We start from the raw sequence: 23,702 nt of genomic DNA on the forward strand, positions 1-23,702 counted from the left end.
ACATGGGAGAACCAACTTGTTTTAGCGAGGCCTCACCTTTCATCTTCATGCCTCTTGCACAGGAGCGAACACTGAAATTTTAAAAGTCATGAGCCAGCCCAGGAGTCATGAAAATTAAATATAGCATAACTTCTTGCTACTCAAAGTGTGGGCTGAGGACCTGAAGCATCGGCATCCCTGGGGAGCTGGTTAGAAATGCAGACTCTCGGGCCCTCCCAGGCCTGTCAATGAGGATCTGCATTTTAACAAGGTCCCAAGGGCACTGAGCGCATGAGAAAGCTTGTGAAGGACACATCCCAGCACACAGGCCCCCTGCCGGTGTCTCCCTTCCAGTTAGGTTTTGGGGGGACGGGGCTGCTCCCGCAGGAATGGTGGGTGCTGCTTTACCATGCAAAAGGCAGGGAGATCTAGGCTCTGCATGAAGACCATTTCTGCAAATGGGTCTGTGTGATACACAAGGAGAGGAGAGCCCAGCCTTGGGAGAGACGGGAGGCTCAGGTGTGCTGTCCAGGAGCCTCCGAGGGGGTTTGCTCTCTCTGCCATCTCTCAGGGGCTCTCTCAGCCTTGACCCCTTCCAGCATCTTCTTCCAGAATATCTTAAGTAGGATTGGGATGGGCAGGTTGCACTTTGCACTGGGGGTTGCAATTTCAGTCAATTTCATTTCTTGGGGTCCTAGTATTTAGTGGGCACAGCAGTTGGTCACACAACTGGCAAAATTAGTCAATTGGAAGGAACTGGTCTCCAGGCAGAGCACATGGAGTTAGATAGGACAGGTCGGAAAGGACCTGGACACTTCTGGGCATCCGGCTTTTGTGGACCTGATGTGTTGACAAAAAAGGGTATATGAATAATAAGTTTTGCAGAGCAGAGGACCAAACCACAGCTCCACAGTGTACAAGCTTTCTGCATTTGGTGTCTGTCCCGAGCCACAGTAAGTTCAGAAAGATATTCCCAGAAAAATGGGAAGCTAGTCCCAAAAATCCCAATCCTAAGAAACCTACCCAAACTTGGGGGAGGAAGTCACGCTCCCTCACTTCAGTAAGGTGGCTTTAACAATTAGGAAACTCATTGGCATGGTATTTCTTTGGAAACTGGAAGAGTAGCCCTTTTTCTACCCCTGGAGGTAGAAAGAGAATCCCTACAGAAAAGAGCAGCCAGGGAGGGGAGTGGTGAAGGACTCGGAGCAGTACAGTCATCCCAGCTGTTCAGTGCAGGCAGATGCAGTGGCCTTTAGAGCCTGAGCCCTGGAGTGAGACAAGTCTGGATTGAGGGGTGACGGTTGCCTACTAGCTGTTTGTCCCCCAGGCAAGCTTCCCTCATCTGAGCTCACTCTCCTCATCTGCACACAGAAACAATACCACCCACATCACAGCCCTCCTCACGCCTTTATTTTGTGCTTACAAGTCCAGCTTCTATTTTATGCTGGAGACGTAGCAGTGAACAAAACAGAAGTTCTCACTACCCTCAAGGAGTTTGTAGACACCTGTGGTGGGGCAGGAGCTCAACAATATACAAGCAAACAAGTGAATATATAGTGTGGCTGAACCTGTAATAGGGAAATAGAACGCAGGCTAAGCAAAAGAGGAAGTGGTGGTAGAGATGAGGTTGTCGGGGAAGAAACCATTTAAAAGAAACCCGACAGAAGGGTGGGAGTGAACTTTCTAGCCAGAAGAGACGTAAGGGCAAAGGCCCTGAGGCCAGAGCATACCTGATGTGTTCAGTGAACAGCAATGAGACCAGAGTCGGGAACAAAAATGGCAAGGTGAGAGTGGTGGGCGAAGACCATGAAGAGTTGTAGTACACACTTTGGCTTTGTTTCCAAATGAGCTGAAAGAACCATTAGAGGGTTCTGAGCAGAAGTATGGCATGATCTGACTGAGGTTCTGCAAGATCACTCTGGCTGCTGTACTGAGAATAGACTCTTGGGGGAGTAGGGTAAAGCTTAGAGACTAGTTAGGATGTTATTGCAATAGCTTAGTGAGAGATGGTGGGGTAGCGAGGGAGGTAGTGAGAACTGGTCAGATGTTCTGAAGGTAGAGCCCACCGGATTGGCTGACAGATTGGATGTGTGGTGTGAGAGAAGGCGAGTGAGGAGGAAACGAAATGAGATAAATATATTTGAAATGGATCACATATGGTAGGCTCTCAGTAAATGTTAACTTCCAACATGTTTACATTTTGGGAAACTGAGACTGAAAAGATGAGTTGATGTGTTCAAGGTCACACACAGTAATTAGAGGCAAAGCAGATAACAGAAGCCAAATCCAATTCAGGCAGGGACAGTGAGCCAACTTGCTGTAACCTTGGGCCCTAAGTGGGCCAGTTTCCTTACTTGTGCCCTTGCTACCTGGTGTCCAGCTGCTCCTCCCTCCTCTGAACAGGGAACTAGATGCAATCCTTTTCCCACCTCACAAGAGCTCCATCTCTAAATCCCCGTCTCCTCTCCCTAATTCAATAAATGATTGAGCTTCTATGAATTAGGGAGCTAGGATGACGTTCTACATTAGCCCTCCCAGTCACTGACCAAACCTAAGCCAGACTTCATATTAACATAGGTCCCACCCTCTCAGCCCACCCCAAGGCTTGTCCTGTGTAACTTGAAGGGAGTTGAAGACTATTTCTTGCTTTGCCCTATAGATAGGCGGCATTAACTGCATGCAATAAGTTGCATATTGCAATATAAATAAATTGCACAATATTGCAAAATACGATTCTAGACTATGATTTAGAAGGTCAGAGTGCATTGCTAGGAGGCTGTACTGCAAAGAAAGTTTTCCAAGCAGAATGGGAGGCATACTTTCCAGATTGATGATTAAAGAAACTGTGTGGGCTAGAGTCAGCTTGGAAGACTTGAATAACTTAAACCTTCCAGTACCTTCAAAGGTGCTATCATTTCCACTTGGCTATATTTAGTTTTCTCTGCTTTTTGGAAAAGAGATGAGGCAGCTCCAGTCTGTGTCTCCCTTGGCTTTCCCCAGACACCGTAAATGATATTGGCAGCATCCCAGCTCCACCGCTCATAGAATGAAAATCTATTCTTCTTTCTCTTGCCACATTTAATAAACTTTATCTAGAACAATTTCTTGTGCGGTGGCAAAACACAGCACTTACATAACATACTATTTCAGGAGCACTGTTCTCTTGGGCTGGAAACACAGCCCAGTTTCCTCAGTGCTATGATTTGGAGGATGCTCTGCCCCCAAGATAAAGGGGTCCTGATGCTGACATTGTAAAGGTAACGAGGGCCTCTGCAAAGATTTCTAGAAAGAAGTCAGGCATATCCCACCAGCCTAAAGGAACCCAGTGGTCAAACACAACCGTGTAGAAAGAGCCAGACGACGCCCATATTTTATTACTGGCGGTAGATGAAGGCAAAATGCATGTTCTTCAAGGCCTGTCATTTTACCACTCCATCTGTGCAGATCTGGGGAAGTGAAAAGCAGGCCCCATGTGCTCATCCGAGGTTGCATCTAACTGAGGGGCAGAGTCTTATTTATCTGGACAATTAATTTCTGGGATAGCCATGGAAAGCGGAATCTAGGCTCAGGCCCAAAGAAGGCAGCATGATTGGTTATTAAAAAATGCAAAATTCAAGGGCCAACATCAAGGCCAGTTCATAAATGCAAAAGGCTGGCTCTGAATGGAACAGGACTGCCCAGGAATCAATCCAAGTCCTTCAGCACTTGTGTAAGATGGACCAATACCTTCTAATACCTCTGCATAGCCTAGGGCAGAGTTTCTCAGCAGAAGCACCATGGACATTCCAGATGGTGGATAATTGCTGTGGGGCCATCCTGTGCATTGCAGGATGTTTAGCAGCATCCTTGGCCTCTCTCCACTGGATGCCTGCCAATAGCAACCAGTTCTGACAACCAAAAATGTCTCAGACATTGCCCAATATGCCTAGGGGTGGGGGGAACAAAATTGCCCCCAGTTGACAACCACTGGTCTAGACTAACCAGCCTTTCCAGTTTGCCAGGAATTGAGTAGGTTCTGGGGTACAGAACTTTTCATTTTAAAACTGAGACTGTCCTAAGTCCACCTTAACTCTGCCACTTCTGCTGCTAAAAGCCCCTGTCTCTGGGAGCTTTGCAAACCTGCAAAGCCATCATCTGGGCATCTTAGTCAAGGACAGACCCTGACGCAGTCAGTGGGGTGGGGTGGGGTATGGCTGGAGAACCTGCGTCTGTAACAAGCTCCCGGTAGTGGTGTCCGCTGGCCCACAGACCACACTGGGAGCAGCAGGTCTGGGTTGGAAAGGCCATTCTTGTCCCTTTGTCAGGGCTGATTCTGTGGGGAACCCCTGGGGGTTGGGGCGCTGCTTCTCAGCCCCCAGCTGCACACCAGAGTCCACCTCACTGAGCCCGGGCCCTGAGATTCTGATTTGATTGGTGTGGGGTGGGGTCTACCAGGGAAGGTTCTTAAATAGCCCCAGGTGACTGTGATGTGGAGCCAAGACTGGGAACTCCAGCCAGAGGGCTGGAGGCGGCCACAGCACCTGCTCATCTGTGAGGAGCTTCCAAGTGGGTGCTGATGCCTCTCAGCCGTGAGCCAGCCGGCCAGGAGGCCTCCCTGTGCTCCGGAGCTGTCTCCATGCAGCCTTCCTTCCTGGCTGCAGGGGCCGCTGCTCATTATGGAGAGCTGTCATGAACTACGCTCTGCCCTTGAAACTGGCAACCATGACAGTTATTTCCTTTAATAACTTTTGTAGGAAGGAGGAATCTTTGGCAAAAGGCAGGCATTGGGCAGGGAAGCAGTGGTGGAGACGTGCAATTCCCTGAACGCCTACAGACCCTGTGCTCTGTGTCTGGGGGTGGAGGCACGAGTCTGTTTTCCTGCTGGGCGGCTGGCTGACGATGCCACACTAGCACATGGCTCTGCCCAGGCAGGTAGCAGCCGCTGTGGCACTGGGGCCTGGGCTCGGCCTGCAGCAGGACCGCGCTTTGCTGTCTAGAATCCTGGGCTGCGGGAAAGGAGAGTGATAGAGCAAGTGGGCGATGCAGCCACAGAGAACCTCATTGCTGTGGCCAGAGCCACAAGGTAGAGTCCCCGTCCCCAGGCTGACGGTGAGCAGAGGGAGCCGGACCCTCCTCCCCCTCCAGATGTCCTCCTGAGAGCTAACCTCAGTGACTCGAGGGAACAAGCTTTTGGCACAGAGGCCTGTTAAGTGGCAAATAGGAGAGGAGGTGGGAGGAAGCTGAATGCCTATGGTGAAAACTGGTTTCAACAGCTTCTTTCTCTTCCATAGAAAAATCATGTCAGATTAGTACAGGAAAGGCTGGAAAGAAAACACAGAGCTATAAGGGGGTGACTGGCAGTGTTGCTCCAGCGCGGCCCAGGGCCTACGCGAGATGCTGCTTATTGCACGAGGGGTCGGCACTTGGAATGGTGCCCTTGAACGTCGCCGCTCCACACTCGCCATCCTCGGATTGTCCCTCCCAAATCAAAACAGCCACAGTCAAAACCCCTGGGTCCTTGGTTTTAAACATGGCACATATGCTACAACAGCAGAAGCACTGCTTGGAAAATCCGACACATTTTCTCCAGTAGGACCTTACTGAATATTAGATTTCCAGCACATTCTTTCCTTACCCAGAAGCAGGAGAGCTTATCCCTGATCCCTGATTGACTGTCCCATCTGCCCCTCCCTCACCTTTGCTTTGTTCGGTGGGTGCTGTGCCAATGTGGGAAAGAGGGGGGCGCTCGGGGGAAGGAAAGCGGATCCCATCTCCGTCCTGATACCCAGCATGTTTGTTTCTCTCTGCCAGTCAAGAAAGAGGAGGTGCTGGTCAGAGCCGGCGAGTACATGGGCCAGCTGCTGGAGCAAGCGTCTCTGCACTTCTTTGTCACAGCCCGTGTCGATGAGACCGGGGATATTCTGGCCAAACAGAAGTCCACTGTGCTGACCATCCCCACGATCATCATCAAGGTCAGTGTTAGCATCTCAGACAAGGGAAAACAGCAAGATCGTTGATGAGTTATTCAGGCTTACTGTGTTTTACTGTGAGTGTGTGTATGTGTGTGTGTGTGTGTGCTCAAAAAAAAAGTGGAGCTAGGATCCTCCTGTTCTTTGAAAGAAGTAAACCACCCAAATATAGACATGCACATATAACACTTTTCTCTCCTCTCCAGATCTAAATATATAGATCTGGCTGCAGATATAAATATAACCTGTAGGTATGAACACACTTGTGGAGGAAGATAAAGATGTGTAATGGATACATATACTTAGAATTCTCACTGCCTCCAGCTTAAAGTGGGTCAGGCCTGGCATGAGATGGAAACCGCTTGGATCGTCTCCACCTGCACTTTGGACAGTACTGCTGTTCATTGCGATATAGTTGTAGCCAGTAGAATGCACAAACTGAAAGGTCAGCGAGATGGCAATGACTTTTCAACCAGGTATTCACCTTGCAACCACCAGAAAATGTCCCCATGCCTTTTCCAGTAAATGACCCCTACCCTGTCACCAGGATAACCACCTTCCTGACTTTTGTCACCACGGGGGTGTTTTTTTGCCCACTTGGCTAGTAATTTTAACATTTTCTCCCCATTGAGCACCAGAAATCTCTGCCCAGGTGGCTGAAAGGAACTTGGCAGAGGAGGGCTGACTGTGGCAGCCTCTGTGCTCCCGCATCTCAGGAGCACCGGCAGCATCGTGCAGCCGCATGGCTCACACCTTCCCACCCTGAGAGCAGGTACCCAGCCGCAGCAGGGTCCTCAGAGTCCCACACCTCCTGCCAGCCTCCCCAGGACTTAGAGACCTCCCCAGGCCGCTGGAGAACATTGTCCTTGAAGTGACTGAGTGATTAGCACAGCTCCTGAGCTGCATTCCTCAAAGTGATAGACAAATCAAAGTTTGACAAAATTTTCATATTTTAAATGCCCCTAGAGTTGGGAGATGGGCAGTGGGCTAGGAAGGGGGAGTTGGGCCTTGTGTCTTACAAATAATTTTCTGTGGATCATTTGTAAAACGAATCATTTTGTGTAGCATTCAAAGTGGCAGCCTTTGTTGGGTCTCAAGACATGTGGGTGACACTGATGACCACCATACAGTGAGTGACCCCAGGACAAGGCTCATCCAAACAGACATGCAGTGCCCTCCGAGGGCAAGAACCCCAGACCCTGCATTTCTAGAAAGGCTTCCATCATCATCTGTGGTTATTTTACCCCAGTCACCTCCCACAGGTGAGCACCAGAGGCCTTGAGAGGCAAATTAAAATGAGGATGTTCAGGGCCTGCAGGCCGAAGAGGAAACAAAGGCAAATGGGAAAGTGCATTGGTATCCCTCCAGAGGTGCCCTCAGTGTGAGAAAGCATGAACCCAATAGTGAGAGGCTCTGGGTACCGTAAGCAGGGGGCCTGCCTACCACCCCCAGTGGGCAGGCTGCCCCCACGGCCTGCTGCCCTGGGAGACATGGGGCAGTGCCTGCAGGGTCATCCCAGCTGCACTCAGAGGCATCCCTTACCTTTTCCCACCAGAACAAGGCCTGCTCTCCCCAGTTATGAAGCCACAGCCTGTCCCTGGGAAGGGCTGGGAGAGAGCATTCCAAGCTGCACAGTGATCAAACCACAGCATGAAACAGAATTTAATGGCACCACTGATAATGAACTGGGTGTATAAAAGAAACTAATAACTTTCATCTCTTAGACATTATTAATTTGAAGGTTTATTTGTTAGTTGTCTTCTGGGTTTACTTAAAGAGCAGTTTCACTCCCCAGGGGCAGAATCACATACCATCTCCAACAAGTTGAGTGAGCTGGGCAGGGAGGGTGCACTTTTTAAAAAGTTGTGTTTTTGTTTTATTTTTGATTTCCATTAAGGTGTCAGGGATGCTGTTTTGGGAGGAAACTTAGTCAGAGGCAGAACCATTTGACTGGGACTGAGAGAAATGGACGTTGTGGCTTCTGTCCAGAGCCGACGTTGTTCAGGAAAGGAGGCAGGAGGCAGCCTTGCGTGAGCTGCCCCTTAACCACTAACCCCATTAACCACATTAACCTCAAAACAAACTAAGTCTCAGCAGGGGAAGAGGTGTTCCTGGGTAAAGCGCCTCACACTTTAAAAGCCACCCAGGTGTCCCTGAGCTGTGAGAGGCCTGATTCCAGAAACTAATGGCCTGGGGGCCTGGGAGGCAGCCTAGCCTGCTGGACATATGAAATACAGATGGCAGTCCTCATCCTGAAAGTGACTTAGGGAGGGAAAGACACAGAGGAAAGGCAGGAGGGTGGGGGGAGATGGGAAAGTGTGTAATGTTTATGTTTGTTCGTTTCCCCCCACGTTCTGCGTGGTTCAGGGTTCAGGATCTGGAAGAGGGCCACATGCAAATGAAAGAGACAAGTAATAATTTGGAAATATTGGGGGGCCAGGCGGGCAAGTCCAACTCAAGGGGAAGGACTTCCACTGGTGCTCAGGCCTCACCAACCTTTCACTGGTTTGGGATACACCCATAGCTCTTACGTAGGCAATTTCCAGTAACAGGCAGACTAGCCCATCAGCAAGAATTTACATAATAATAAATGGGGAAGTTGCTTCAGCTACCATTGTCTGGACTAATAGTGGGTGCACAGCCCTGACATTTGCCAGGGCTTCAAGGGTCACCAGCCTTCCGGGTTCTTTGTCCACACCTCTCTGCTAGTGAAGACAATAGGCAGCTTCCTACAGGAAAGGAAGGGAGGGAAAAGGGGAAAGGAAAGAGGAAGAAAGAGCAGAGGGGGAAGAGGGAAGAGAAAGAAAATGTTACACTGAAGTATTACACAGGAGACCTTAGAGAGAGGAAACAAATAAACTGAATAAAACAGGAATTGGAGAGGGAGCTAAATGCAACAAAAGTAAAAAAAAACACAATGGCTCAGAGGTCCAGAATTGCCAAATTCTAGGAAAATGCTAGAACTCTCTGTGCATCACTTTGAGTCTGACATGGTCTACAGCTGAGAGAAGCTCTCAAGTTCTCTGCCATGAATGTGCTGGGCACGGGGAGATGACATGTAAGCCAAGGGTTAGGAGGACATGACCTTCCACTCTTAACTCATGGACAGGAGGAAGGAAAAGACCAGAACACAGTGATGACAATGATAGCAGCTAGAAAATATTGAGCTCTGTATTATTATACTTCTCTTGTATTTTCTTATTTAATCCTCAATACCATTTTATGAGATGGATATTATTATAATCCACACTTTACAGATGAGAAAACTAAGGCCCAGGGAGGCTCCCTGTGGTATAGAAGTCAAGACATGGGCTTTGGGACCAAACTATCTGAGTTCAAAACCTCTTTTCTCAATATAATAAGTGTGCGACCATGGACACATCACTTCTCTTTCTTGGAATCTTTTTCTCATCTGTAAAAGAGAGATAATGGCAATACTTCCTTCATAGGGTTGTTGTCAATATATAATGAGTTAATGGATACCTAAGCCCAAGTCAAAGTCAATGCCAAGTATATGTTGGTTGTTGATATTATTGTCATTGTTACTGTTCATAAGCAACTCACCCGTGAGCGAGTGCCTGCTAAGGGAAAGAATGAAGCTTCTAACCCAGGTCTCTTGCAGATGACCACTAGGCTACATTGCTCTCACACTGGAACTTCTATAGAAAGTGGAAGATGGTGACTGCCTTCACAAAGTGTCTGTGTTTTTCAAGGGAGAGAGATGACCCGATCATGAGTTTGGTTGAAGTGGGGTATCAAAAATTAAGGCAGTAGATGATCCTCAATGAATGACAGCATTTCAAGCAGTAGCAATGGATGAAGAGACATCTTCAGATCCTAGGAAAAAGACCTAATCAAGGACAAGGAGAAAGGTTGATGGCAGGTATAGGGAGCAACTAGAGCCTGCTGTGGCTAGAGTTGAGGCTGGAAGCAGGGGACTAGTGGTTATAAACCTAGAATAGCAGTTTGGGGCCATTTTAAGATGAGTCTAAAAATTTTGGATGAGAGCTTTATATTTGAGTCCATGAACAAAGACTTCAGTGAAGACTCTGGAGCATAAATATAACATTACTAGAGGCCCAGTGCACAAAATTCATGCACCTGTAGGGTCCCTAGGCCTGGCTGGCAATCAAGGCTGATCTGTGGGGCAACTGGTGGAGTGATCACGGGCCCCCTGCTGGCACCCGCCTTGGCCAGCCTGGGGCCTGTGGGCTGGGGGCAGCTCTTGCATTGAGCGTCTGCCCCCTGGTGGTCAGTGTGCATCATAGCGACTGGTCATTCTGCCGTTAGGTCAATTTGCATATTAGGTTTTTATTATAGGATTGTCCCCCTCCCAAGATTTGGAACCTCTTTTCTTTCTCTTCCTCAAAGCCTTGGCCCAAGTCATCATCTTATTCTTGGAATCCCCAGCTCAGCCTGGGGACTGCAGTTTCCTGGTGGCAACTTTGCAGCTGTTCTTAATGAGCCCCCTTTTTAGAGCAAATAGAGGCCAACCTGGAACAATATTGAGCCCTAGCAAAGGAGTTGGCCAGTGGACATGTACTCACATGCTTATGGACCCAGTCTTGGATTACATTCTTCCCGCCAATCACCATGCATGAGTCATAGTGTATGATCCGCATATGGAAAATGGCAGGGAGAGACATTCATTAAACTTTAATGAGCACGCCTCTCTTTTTCCATGCTATCACAATATTTTGATGAAAAAAAAGTATATTTTATTAAAATCAGACATAGAATTTTTCTCTGCCTTCCCATGTGTTGATGGTTGTAAGAAGCTTTAAGTCAGAAAAAGACTCAGGCATTTTGGTTTTTAATGAACATCTATTTTTAGGGAAGGATGGAAGCAATGACGGGAATTCAGCTCCAGGCTGCAGACTGGTTTGTCTGGAATCTGTGGTGTGTGATGTAGGAACAGCATTCTGGTGGGGCTCTACCACTGTCAGTTAGCAGTGAAGGTTTCACATTTTTTCTGCTCTCACCCAAGTCAGCTAGAACAAGAACACCAGGAGCCCCTTTTGTAGAGACACAATAACCTATAATACTTAGAGATGGCTGCAGTCAGGCCACCTGGGGTCACAGTCCTACCTGCTTTGGGCTAATTACTCAATCACCTCAGAAGTAAAATGGGTACAATAATAGTACTGACCTCACTGGGTTTCTGGGAGGGAGCAAAGTAATCCTATATAATAAAGAGGTAATATGCAAATTGACCGTCACACCCTTGCACAAGATGGCCATGCCCATGTCATCACAAGATGGCCACCACAAGATGGCCAGCAGAGGAGGGCAGTTAGGGGCAACCAGGCCAGCAGGGGAGGGCAGTTAGGGGTGACCAGGCCAGTAGAGGAGGGCAGTTAGGGCAACCAGGCGGGAAGGGGAAGGTAGTTGGGGGCGACCAGGCTGGCAGGGGAGCAGTTAGACATCGATCAGCTGGCAGGGGAGTGATTAGGGGGTGATCAGATTGGCAGGCAGAAGCGGTTAGGGGCAATCAGGCAGGCAGACAGGCAAGCAGTTGGGAGCCAGCAGTCCCGGATTGTGAGAGGGATGTCCAACTGCCGGTTTAAACCGGCAGTCAGACATCCCCTGAGGGGTCCCAGATTGGAGAGGGTGCAGGCTGGGCCGAGGGACACCCACTCCCCAGTGCACAAATTTTGTGCACTGGGCCTCTAGTAATTCACATAAAGAGCTTTGCATGGTACTTTGATCATAGTAAGTACTCAATGAAGACCAACATCTATTAGCTTTTACCACACACATTTTTCTTCTCCTCCTCTTTTTCTTTCTCTTCCTCTCTCCTCTTTCTCCTCTTCTCCTTCTTCTTCTCCTTCTCCTTCTCCTTCTCCTTCTCCTTCTCCTTCTCCTTCTCCTTCTCATTCTCATTCTTATTCTTAATCTTATTCTTCTTCCCCTCCTCTTCTTTCTTACTCTCCTCCTACTACTTCCCTCTCTCTCATCTCTCTCTCTCATACACACACACACACACACACACACACACACCCTTTCTCTCTGAACTTCAGTGTCCCCTTTTGCAAAATAATTAAGCCACTAATATTTATAATACTATTTATTGTAATTAAAATCTATACTAATAAAAGGGTAATATGCAAGTTGGTCAGGACGCCCTCACATAATGACCAAACAGCAGGCTGCGTGGAGCAACAAGGCTGGCAGGGGAGTTAGTGAGGGATAACCAAACAACTGAACAAGCAGGCTGCATGGGGCGACCAGACCAGCAGGGGGGTTAGTGAGGGACAACAAAATGACTGAGCAGCAGGCTGCGTGAGGCGACCAGGCAGGCAGGGGGGTGGCAGTTGGGGGCAACCAGGCCAGCAGGGGGGGCAGTTGGGGGTGGGGGGTGATCAGGCTGGTGGGGAGGGGCAGTGAGGGGCAACCACGCTGGTGGGGGGCAGTTGGGGGTGACTAGGCCAGCGGGGGGGGGGGGGCAGTTAGGGGCAACTAGGCTGGCAGAGGAGGGTAGTGAAGGGCAACCAGGCCAGCAGGGGGAGCAGTTGGGGCCAACCAGGCTGGGGGGGGGGGGGACAGTTGAGGGTGACCAGGCCTTCAGGAGGGAAAGTTAGGAGCAATCAGGCAGGCAGGCATGTGAGTAGTTAGGAACCAGCAGTCCTGGATTGTGAGAGGGATGTCTGACTGTCAGTTTAGGCCTGGGGATCGGGCCTAAACCGGCAGTTGGGCATCCCCCAAGGGTTCCTGGATTGGAGAGGGTGCAAGCTGGGCTGAGGCAACCGCCCCCCCCTCGTGCTATAATTTCGTGCACTGGACCTCTAGTTACATATAAAAGACAAAGTTTCTGTGGGTTAACATCTGTAATGTTTGTGAGAATGCTTAGCCCATGCCAAGACCTGGTAGCTGCTGTTACAGTTTCCTCCTTCCCTGCCTAGGCCCATCTATGCCTGGAAATCCCACAATCACGCCCTGAGAACTGCTCAGAGCAGCATGTGGCCCTCTAGCCTGAAGTGAAGGTAACACTCACCTGGTGGCACTGAATCTGACCCCTGGGTGTCAAGAGTGTGCGATGCTCCCTATGGAACCCTCATGTGTGGGAAGCCAGTCTTTGAAGAGCCTGGAGCAAGGCTGGGAGAGAGAGCAGAGGACCTCCATTCAGGATCTGGGAAATAAACTCTTCTGAGTGCCATTCTAAAACCGCTCAGGTGCCAAGACCTTGGTAGTATTATCCTGTAAAACAAGGCCTGCAGGATTTGCAGAACATCTCTAAACCCCTGTAGAACTCATCTTCTCATATGTGTTAGGAGTAATGCTGCTAAGAGAAAATATAACCCTTTCTATGTATATAATTTTTAAAATTACAATCGTGAACACACAGGTGCTCCAAAAATTTAAAAAATTTTTAAGCACTTAAAATAAGAACAATTGGCTGTTTCCAAGACTTTAAAACATGAGTTTTAATGTGCTTCACTTCCCTAGTGCACCCACAAATGTAGTTGTTGGGCTAGAGTGGCACTAATAAGATTGTAACATGCATTTACCCCTTACTTATTTGTTTAGTTGACTAAAAGAAATTTCTAGTGTTTATTAATCTTTTAGTTTAGTCTATCACTCATTTATTCATTAATTTGAATTCACTCAACAAATAGTTATTTGGTGCTCCCTCTGTAGATAATTGTAGAAAATGCTTTTTAAAAATTATCAGAGAAAACTCAGCATTAAGAACATTTTTATTGACTTTTTCTTTGAAAGATTGCTGGTGATGGCATTCAGCAGTGCCCACCGTTGGTCAGCAGCAGGAGCACAGCTGCACTGTTCTCTCAGGGGCTGACCACCCCTGCCACCAGCCTATGGGGTTCCTCCTGCATGGACAGTGTCTACAGGGCCTACAGAAGTTGGCAGTTCATACAAATCCACAAGCAGAATGTCTGCTCCACCAGCTCTGACTGGCCAGGCCTCTGTGCTCTGGACTTGCTGCAATGAGGATAACTAATGCAGGTCACACGAGCTATGTCCCTGCCAACCCTCCCCAGGGTGCTGGGACCTACCTCTAGGTGGGCTCCACTCCAGGCTTGTGCAGACTGGGGGGTGGAGTGGCTGTGAGGGCACCAAATCCAGCCCACTCACCACTCACTAAGCCATGCAGAGAGTTGCACCCACCCCAAAAAAAGGGGTGCCCTTGCCTCACTTGTGCAGCCACACCCCAGTGCTGGCTCCATGTCCTGCTCTCTTCTGATTGACACACTATTTGGCTTTTTAACAACTATTCAATGTTGTGTTCTAACGGAAGCCCGGAGGTTAGGTGTGGAATCCTCCTCATGCCCTGGAAGCCCCCACTTTCACCAGAGCAGAGCAAGGCTGGGCTGCTTGCTGTGGTGGGTGCCTGGGGCCTGCTCCTACAATATCCCAACTCATATATCTTTATCCCACAGAAAAGGTTAAACTTGGGGAAACCATTTGAGATGTAATAAGTGCTTCCAAAATGCTTGAGGGCCAGTGGGTAAATTGTAATTAACTACAGTTTTGTGCTGTTCTGTGAAAACCTGAATATTGGAAACTTTCCATAAAGACAGAAAATGAAAAGAGAGACCAGGTTCTAACCCTGAACCCTGAACCATTTCCCCCCATGTCTCCAATCAAGCACTTTTCTCCCTTCCCACCTTCCCATGTTCTCCCTGAATGTCACGTATCCCAGGACACACACCTCTGCCCTGCCGGTCCCATGGCCCTGCAGTGGGAGGCGGGGGCAGGTGCCCCAGGGTTGGACTTCTTCCCTTCTCTTTAGAAAGTGTTGGTGGAAGCTCCCAGCTTGGCAGTTCTCCTCCCCACACCTAAGAACCGAATCCACCTCATTTCCACAGGGGAACTCAGGGATGAAGAGGTCCTCATGTCACCCTGCAAGCGTGTCTTCCTTTAGGCCTCAACAGCATTTAGATGGGTAAATGCTAGCGTGTTTCAGATGCTCTGCCCGATCCTTTCACATTAAACCCCCCGGTAACCACCTAAGAAACCAGGCCCAGAGAGCTCAAGCCACTTGGCTCAAGGACACTCCGTGGCAGCCCCCATCCTCCTCCCCATCTTCAGACCTGAGTCCAGCAGGTTTCCCCCCAGCTCCCCCCTGGATGGTCACTGTGTTCTCAGCCACTGTGGTTGTGCCCCTCGGTGCTGTCTTACACCGTTTCCGGAGAAAATCAAACACAATTGTCTGAGATCCCATAATGAGGGGCTCTGAGCAGATAAAGCCTTGTGATCTGGGACTGTCCCAGGCAGGGCACCCCAGTCATGGCTTTCCATACTCAAGTGCTGACTCTCCACCCACTGATGGCCATTTGTCACAGAGGAGCAGACAGTGGGGGTGCTCCATCAGCCAGGAGGACACACCCTATGCCATGGTCGCGGGAGCCCTGCTGCCAGAGTGTGCACATCTCCATCTCCCTCCGAAGTCCAGCTGCAGAACAGCCTGTACTTGAGAATGGAAATGAGTACCTGCTAACCAGGTGCCTAAAACATAATTAGCTCTATGCTTATCTGGTTTGCTATTTTTCAATCTTAGTAAAAGACACACATAAAATAAAACATCAAGAATAATGGTGGACTCCCATCCACCTTATCATAGAATCCCACTATGTTTAGGCTACTGGTTATTTTTTTAAATGATTATCTCCATCTTTACCCTTAGAAAATCCTGTTATCATCAAGTAATGTAATATATCAAGGCCCCAAGGCTATCTTGCCACATTTCACTCTGGCATAGAAATCTAATTCTCTCCCCATAAAGTCGAAAAGACAAAGTTGGGTAGTATATATGTTTTCAAATTTAGTTCAGGGTCAAGTTATAAAATCATTGTGCTCAACTGATAGTTTAGTGATAGTATAAGGTAATACAGTCAATGATTCCTCAATGGGTTTCAGAAAATAATGAGCCTATTTCCAGCAAAGAAAAAGTCACTATTTTTGCTTCTCTGCTGTGAAAGATCACAGTGTATGTGGTGTTTAAAGATGAATGTTTTGGAGTCAGAAAGACCTAGATTTATAGCTGGGTTCCACCAACTTACCATCTCTGTAACTTGGGCATTTTGTCTGTTGTCTAAGTTTCAGTTTCACATCAGTGAGATGTGTAATGATCATGTCTACTCCCAAGCTGTAGGGCAGTAGGAAGGACTAACCAAGATAATATAAATAAAATGATGAGAAGAATCCCTGCATTACTAAGTGAACAGCATAAAATGTAAGCTATCATTAATATTGTGGTTACTAATCAGAGTAAGTTAGGGGTGTGGTTAAGCAATGACTGGGGCACTAGACTGTTTGCATTTAGGTCTCCCTTCCCCTACTTACTGCCTGTGTGAACTTAAACAAATAACTTGTCTTCTCTGTGTCCCAGTTTCCTCATCTGTGCAATGAAGACTCATAGCATCTACTCCACACAGTTGTAAGGATTAAACAAGTTAACAGCATTGTTCTATGGGACTTTCTATGATTATGGGAATATTCTAAATCTGTACTGTCCTATGTGATAGCCACTAGCTACATATAGTTACTGAGTACTTGAAATGTGGCTAGTGCAGCCGTGGGCAAACTACGGCCCGCGGGCCGGATCCGCCCATTTGAAATGAATAAAACTATTGAAATAAAAGACCGTACCCTTTTATGTAATGATGTTTACTTTGAATTTATATTAGTTCACACAAACACTCCATCCATGCTTTTGTTCCGGCCCTCCGGTCCAGTTTAAGAACCCATGTGGCCCTCGAGTCAAAAAGTTTGCCCACCCCTGGGCTAGTGCAACTGAGGAGCTGAATTTTTAATTTAATTCACTTAATTTAAATGTAAATAGCCACACGTGGCTAGTGGCTACCATTTGGACAATGCAGACTAAGAACATTGCCCGACTGTCTTAACCCATTAGCATTTCAACAAATGCCAGCGTAAGTGTGTTAGCCAGTAGCGGCCAGTGCTGATGAGCATAGGTTACACACAGGCACCTGCTTCTCCCTGCAGTGACTGTGATGAATTGAATGTCAGTAAAAAATTCTAACAAGGATGGGGTCAAGGATAGGCAACCAGGCATAACTCCAAGTTTCCCACTCCCAGACATCTGCGTGTCAAGGTCCTGATTAGACCCTTGTAACTGTAAACCAAGGACGTTTGTAGTTTCTGTGAATAAAAGCTCGCCGAGCAACAAGCTCAGGGCTGCTGCAGGAGGAGAAAGCCTGTGGCAGTCACTGGCCAGTTCAATAAATCCTCACTTGCTGTTTAAGACCTAATTGGAGTCTGTGGTCTTATTCTCATGAATGTTGGTCCACAACATGACCACAGGCTGAGGAGGAGAAGAAAGTTCATGATTGAAAGCACTGGAAGTAAGGGGTGTGGGGTGAACTCCTAGATCATATGGATCACATTGCCAACTAAATTCATTCTTTCTCAAACTTTTTCCTTCAAACCCACTTCAGTTTTGAATATAGTTATGTACATTGTAAAGCATATACTCCATGGAAGAGATCTTGTGATTTCCTAAAAGGTCATTTCTTCCCAAAAGTTTGTGTGTGTGTGTGTGTGTGTGTGTGTGTGTGTGTGTATGTGTGTCAATAACTTTCTTGTTTACCAAAGAATCAGTTGTCATTATCATGGAATAGCATAAAAAATAAGAACTAAGTATGATAATATTGGTGAATGATGTTTAAAGTGGAAAAGCATTTTTTGTCAATTTTTCAAAACAGAGATATTCTACTTATTTTTTATTTATTTATTTATTTATTTATTTATTTTTAATTCTTAAAGTATTACAAAGGGTATTACATATGTCTCCTTTTTTCCCCCGCCCTTGACAATCCCCTGGCCTCCTCTACCCCCCAGTGTCTTATGTCCATTGGTTATGCTTATATGCATGCATATAAGTCCTTCGGTTGATCTCTTACCGCCCCCTTCTGCCCCCCTCCCCTCCCCAGCCTTCCCGCTGCAGTTTGACAGTCTAAAACAGAGATATTTTAAATGGAAAAATTTAAAGAATCAGGGCCATCAAACCTGGAAAATAAGTTAATAACACCGAGTATATATATGCTTTATCCTTTTCTCTGGTTCAAGTAATAGCTCCCCCTCTCTAAGGTGAATACACATAAAAGTGTCTTCTTGATCTAACTCTCTGGATTGCTAAAAGCTCCCTTTACTTGAGGTTTTATGAGAGCAAGGAAATCAGAAACATAATTATGCTGATATGAAAATTATTTTTACAGCATTAAAGAAAAGCAGTGCAGATTCCCTAAAAAAAAAAATAGATTTGAACAGACATTTTCAGCCACAGTGGTCATCATTCGCAGCATTTCATAGATACCAGAGCGTGGCACACCATTCAAATAAACACTCAATATGAAAATACTGTGCCTATGTTCCATTTTCCTCAACAGAATGAGGGGAAATATCCCCACTTAAATTCCTAAGCAGAAAATAGTGATGTTAAATTTTGGGCAGGCTTTTACATTTGGTTTGGTTTGAGTTTTAAGGCTCATTATCATCTCAGTAGTTAGGTGAAGGAAGTTTAAATTTGGGTATAAGAGACAGATGTCAGGAAAGTGACACTGAGTCTTTGACAATTGCAAAAGAAGCATTCCCCAACCTGGAAGGGCCCTCTTTTTTCATCTTCCTACCCCTTCCAAGCCCCTTCTCCATCCCAGGACCAGGAAAGGCTGGGCAGTATTTATATACTTCAGCTGCAGCTAATTATAGAGATAATCTCTGGAAGCAACCTGATTAGACATGACATGAAGTTACCTAGAAGACTTAATATTTTAATCATATTCATATCTAAAGCCTACCCATGAAGGCCCAAACACACAGGCCAACTTTTCAAATACCTGATTTCCCCCATCACTGTCATCAGTGACCAGGAAAGATGCATGTGGCTTTCCACAGCCAGATCTTCCCGTGGTGCTTGCCTCCCAGTGTGGAGATGGTTCTCATCCTGGAGCCCCTGAGCCCCGGAGGGCCATGCAGCGATCACAGGGGTCTATCCAAATGAACCCCCTAAAACTATTTGCAGTTGTGTGTGTCTCATATTTGTCACTGTATAAATCTGTGTGGAGGAAGAATCAGTAGATATTTTCAGATGTTTTAAGGGGCTTGTGCTCAGACTTATACAAGTATACAGTAGGCAGATGGCTCCAAAATACCCCCCCCAAATTAAAATGATCAGAACAAATAATGTTACTAGTAGTGTCTCTGAAGGAGCCCTACTTTCTCGAAATTTGGATAGTTTTTGTAGATGTTATCTTTAGTTTGTATTTTTTTAATGCAAAAAATTTTTTTTCAACTTAAAGTAGACAGGCTCTACCGCCTGAGGTGCTAATGTAATTGTTTGGGGAGGGCCTAGACCTCTATAATTTTAAAGTTTTCCAGTGATTCCATTGAGTGTGCCAGGCTGGGGACCACTTACTAAAGTGATACTCACACTGCCTGGCTCACAAGCCATGCTCGGTGGTGACAGCTGCTGTGGTCACCATCATGGTCACCGTCTGCTCCACCCCTGATTCCTGTGAGCCTGCTCTCCACCCAGACCACCCCTGGAGATGGGGATCCGAATGTAATAAATATGGATGGGGAATCAGCTACAATTTTCATTTTTCTTACACATTTAAAAAATCCCATAGATATAGGTTTAGTCACAAACTGTATGTTCTAGATTAAAGCCATAAAGTTCTATTCTTGACTATAGAGTCTCCTTCTCTGGGCAGTGTCCTTCCCCTTTCATTAGGAAGTCTCATTTCCACATGACATTTTCTATATGACACACACTGCTTAAAGAAATAAGGTATAATAATGATTGGGTTGCTGTATAGGAAAGTCAAATAACCACTAAATTCCTTTTTTAAGCAGTCAGCCTAATTGAACAATATTTACTGGGCATTGGCTAGATATTGGAGTAAAAAGTAGGCTAGAATATAAGGTGAATAAGACAAACTCCCCCAGCCTGGCTGGTGTGGCTCAGTGGTTGAGTGTCAACCCATGAACCAAGAGGTAGCTAGTTCAGTTCACGGTCTGGGCAAATGCCCAGGTTGTAGGCTCGATTCCCAGTAAGGGGTGTACAGGAGATAGCTGATTGATGATGTTTCTCTCTCATCGAAGTTTCTATCTCTCTGTCATTCTCCCTTCCTCTCTCTCAATAAAAACATTAAAAAAAAAACCTCCCCCAAGCTTTGCCACTTCAAAAAGCAGAAGCTGCAATGCATTAGCCTTTACCATGTGTCATGATGCTTTATATGTACTATGTAATCCTACCCTTTTATTGCAATGAAGGACTTTTATTATTATCTTGTTCCCAAATAACTTAGTGCTTTGCAGTTCCATCCACAGGATACACAGCCTCTAAGCAAACAAGCTAATGCTATAGGCACCTGGACATGTTCCAGCACACTGTGTTGGTGTTGGGAAAGCATGTAGTTCCGGGTGTGTGGCACAGTGCGGCACAGAGTAAACACAACTACTGGTAACAGCATTCCCTAGATCACCCCATAGAAGTGTCAGTCAGTTCAGAGCCAAGGAAACAGTCTCAGAGAGGATGAGGAAGTCACAAGACCCCACTCTTAGGAAGTGTTGAAGTTGGCATTGAACTCTGGCATCTCCTGCCAAACACCTGATCCTGCTGAGATATGGATAAACTCACCCACAATTAGCTTCACCCTCTCCTGACTCAGATGTTGTAGCTGCAAATGAAGTCTCTTCTGACTATTTTAGTGTCCAGCTTCCTCTCTTCAAGTTCAACAGTGAGAACTCCCTCTTTGAACATGGTTCTTTATAGTGTTTCTAATAGTGAGAAGGCACCGGCTCCCTGGAGCATTTTTTCCTCTTGAACTTGGGAATTCCCTAAATCCTGGCAAGAAACCTGAGCCCTATCCGGAAGCAGAGTTCATCTGGCCACCCTCACCACGAAACCTGTTACTACACCAAATGCATTTCCACCGCCTGCTGACAAAGAGCAGCCAGTAGCCAGGCTATTAACCTGAGTTCTAATTAGGGTGGTTTTTATAATGAGGAAAAGAGTGTGGTTCTAATTAGTAATTTTCCATCTTTTTCTCAGTAGGTATCTCCCAGTCAAAGCAATAAGCTATCTGCATCGCACTGGTTCCTTCCCTTGCCAAAAATAATCCTACTGCAAAACAGAAGCAAAAGTGAAGGTGGTTGAGGACACAGGAGAGCAGAGAGAGGTTTTATGTGCTGCTAATGAGCTGTGTGTTCTCCCCCCCAACTCTTCTCTTAGGTCCGTGGCGCTCAGATGGTTGGTTCTGACATGGTTGTGACAGTCGAGTTCACCAATCCCTTAAAGGAATCACTGAAAAACGTTTGGATACGCCTGGAAGGCCCTGGAGTGATAAAACCAATGAGGAAGATGTTCCGGTATGTGCTGAAGGGTTGTGGGAAGGTGACGTGGGGCTGTGGGACATTTAGTTCTCCGTCTCTTTTCCAAACTTACACCTAATTCCCAATGAAAATGTTTCAGAAGCTGCCACTTCCTTACTGGCATTTCTGTGGGGCGTGAAGTAAAAATAGGGCTGGTTTGATCAAACTTCCATCACTTAATTCCTAAAACCGTCCAAATGAGGTGAGTACAAGTATTATCTTCCTTCGAGAGGAGAGGAATTTGAGGCTTTGAGAGGTCAACTGATTTATCCAGAGGTGCACAGCTTATAAGAGTGACACCAAGATTCAGACTCTGCTGATTCCAGAACCAAGTGTCCAGCATTTTTGTGCCTTACCACTTCCTCATGTATCAATTCTACTAATGTGTCAAATATGTTACTAATAGCATATATGTCAAATCTGCTATTCCTTAAGTGTTCCTTTTCTTGGATTATTTCTTCCCAACTCCACCTCCCAGACTTCACCAGCCCAAGCACTCAGGAGAATAAAGGTGAGTCTGAAGAGTTCTAGACTTTGTTTCCTAGTCAGGGAACCAATGACAACCCCAGGCCCGTAATAATAGAAATGAAAGTCTGCTTCATTCCAACCTAGCACCATCAGATTGTGCCAGACAGTTCTCAGCTTCTTTGGCTTCCACTGACAAATACCGTCCCCCACAAAACAGACCAGAATGCTCAGCTAGCACTAATTGTTAAAAAACAATGGTACCTTTTGATCCTACCAATGGTCTGAATTCTGTCATCTGGAGCTATACACAAAATAAGGCCCATCTCTCTTCCATCTAATTACTTGCAAATGTTTGCAAACAGCTGTCACATCTTCCTTAAGTCTTCTCTATACCTGCCCTGACTTTATTCCTCTCGCCTCTAATATGGTTTTAGCTCCCTCCCTCTCCCACATCCTCCAATTTGTCAGTATTCCTCTTAGAGTGTGACACCCAGAATAGATCCCAATCTCTGAGGTTTATTACTTTCATTTCTACCACAAATAAGTCCCTGTCGGCATCAATCAATCTAGCAAATTTCCTGTGGGGTGACCTTCTAAGGTATAGAAAGGGAGGTGGAGGGCTTTGGAAACTGCCTGATGACCAGAATAGTTGGAGATTGTCCCAATGTCCTTTATAGAAACAACCCTGTTTTGTAATCTGTGGGACAACTACAAGGCCTCCTTCACCCCTTCTGGGGCACCTTTAAAAACCAATTTGCCCACTAAGGGCTCCCTGCATTTCTTTCAAATTACAGTGCTCACAGCTTCTGCACACCAGAAGAGATGCCTGATGCTGGTGGATGCAATAAACAGCAGAGAAAATAACTTGAGTGCTTAAAAAAATGCAAGCACAAAACATAACAACCTTCCTGTACTAATAGGAAAGTTGCAGGAGGAAAAAAGAATTAACTTAGAAATCAACCCTAGCTTGAGGGAGAGGTCAGCAATAATAGCCCTGTTTTGTCAGAAACCATAGTCAACCTCACTCATTCTCGCACCTTCCAACCTGAATCAGATGCAAGAATCGCTTGGCAAAGTGAAACGTATCTTCTTCAGCACAACCCCCTGCTGAATTCAATTTTTGCTTCTCAATCAGTAACCCCACAAGCCTCATCTGAGGGTACTTTTGCACCTTTACTCCTGCTACCTTTATAACTTGGCTGTGCCAAGAATCCCACCTTGATCGAAAGCCAGTGCATGAAAGAAACAATCTGTGTGTTAGAAGAAAGAGTAATGCTCACACAGTACAATGACCCACTACTCGGGAGGTTATAAGGCTCAAAATAGGTGCATTGATTATTGTTAATATCTGACCTTGGGGTGGGTAAAGTAGAGTGAATAGGAAAGGATGAAAGAGGTTAGTCCTTACATGGGCATTAGGCAAATGTTCCACCCATACTCTGCCTTAAGGTACTATTACTAGTTACTTCAATATATTGGTCTATGGCATGTAGGTAACAGACAGGACACCAGTTCCTCCGTCTCTCATGGGAAGTCAGATCTGGGGGTGGATCTCTCCAAAGTCAGGCAGCTTTATATTTCAGAAACTGTCAAAAATTGTAAAATATATATATATATTTATATATATATATTTATATATATTTTATATATATATTTATATATATTTTATATATATTTATATATATTTATATATATTTATATATATATATATAATTGTAAAATATTATATATATATATATATATATATATATATATATATATATATATATATATATATTCTAGTGTAGGCTTGGGACTTTGGGGAGAGCACTGCTTTATCCATTTCCTCCTGACTCCAGCACACACCTTCACAACCAAGAACTGAGCCCGCGATGCCCACAGCCATATTGCCAGATAGTTAGAAACACTCCAGAGTGCCCTCTGCTGCCAAGATCTGGTCTAAGAGTGGCA

At 46.2% G+C, this 23,702-nt stretch overlaps 1 protein-coding gene across 3 annotated transcripts in view; it reads left to right on the forward strand.

The window, feature by feature from the left end:
• The window catches only part of F13A1 (coagulation factor XIII A chain), a 195,123-nt gene that overhangs the window by 166,063 nt on the left and 5,358 nt on the right, over nucleotides 1-23,702 (forward strand). For all 3 annotated transcript variants that reach the window (XM_036350412.1, XM_036350413.1, XM_036350411.1), the window contains 2 exons: nucleotides 5,770-5,930; nucleotides 21,145-21,281. In XM_036350412.1, the coding sequence (XP_036206305.1) occupies nucleotides 5,770-5,930; nucleotides 21,145-21,281 (298 nt within the window). The remainder of the gene's footprint in view (nucleotides 1-5,769; nucleotides 5,931-21,144; nucleotides 21,282-23,702) is intronic.

Source organism: Myotis myotis, unplaced genomic scaffold (genome assembly GCF_014108235.1).
Source record: "Myotis myotis isolate mMyoMyo1 unplaced genomic scaffold, mMyoMyo1.p scaffold_m19_p_2, whole genome shotgun sequence".
Lineage (NCBI taxonomy): Eukaryota > Metazoa > Chordata > Mammalia > Chiroptera > Vespertilionidae > Myotis > Myotis myotis.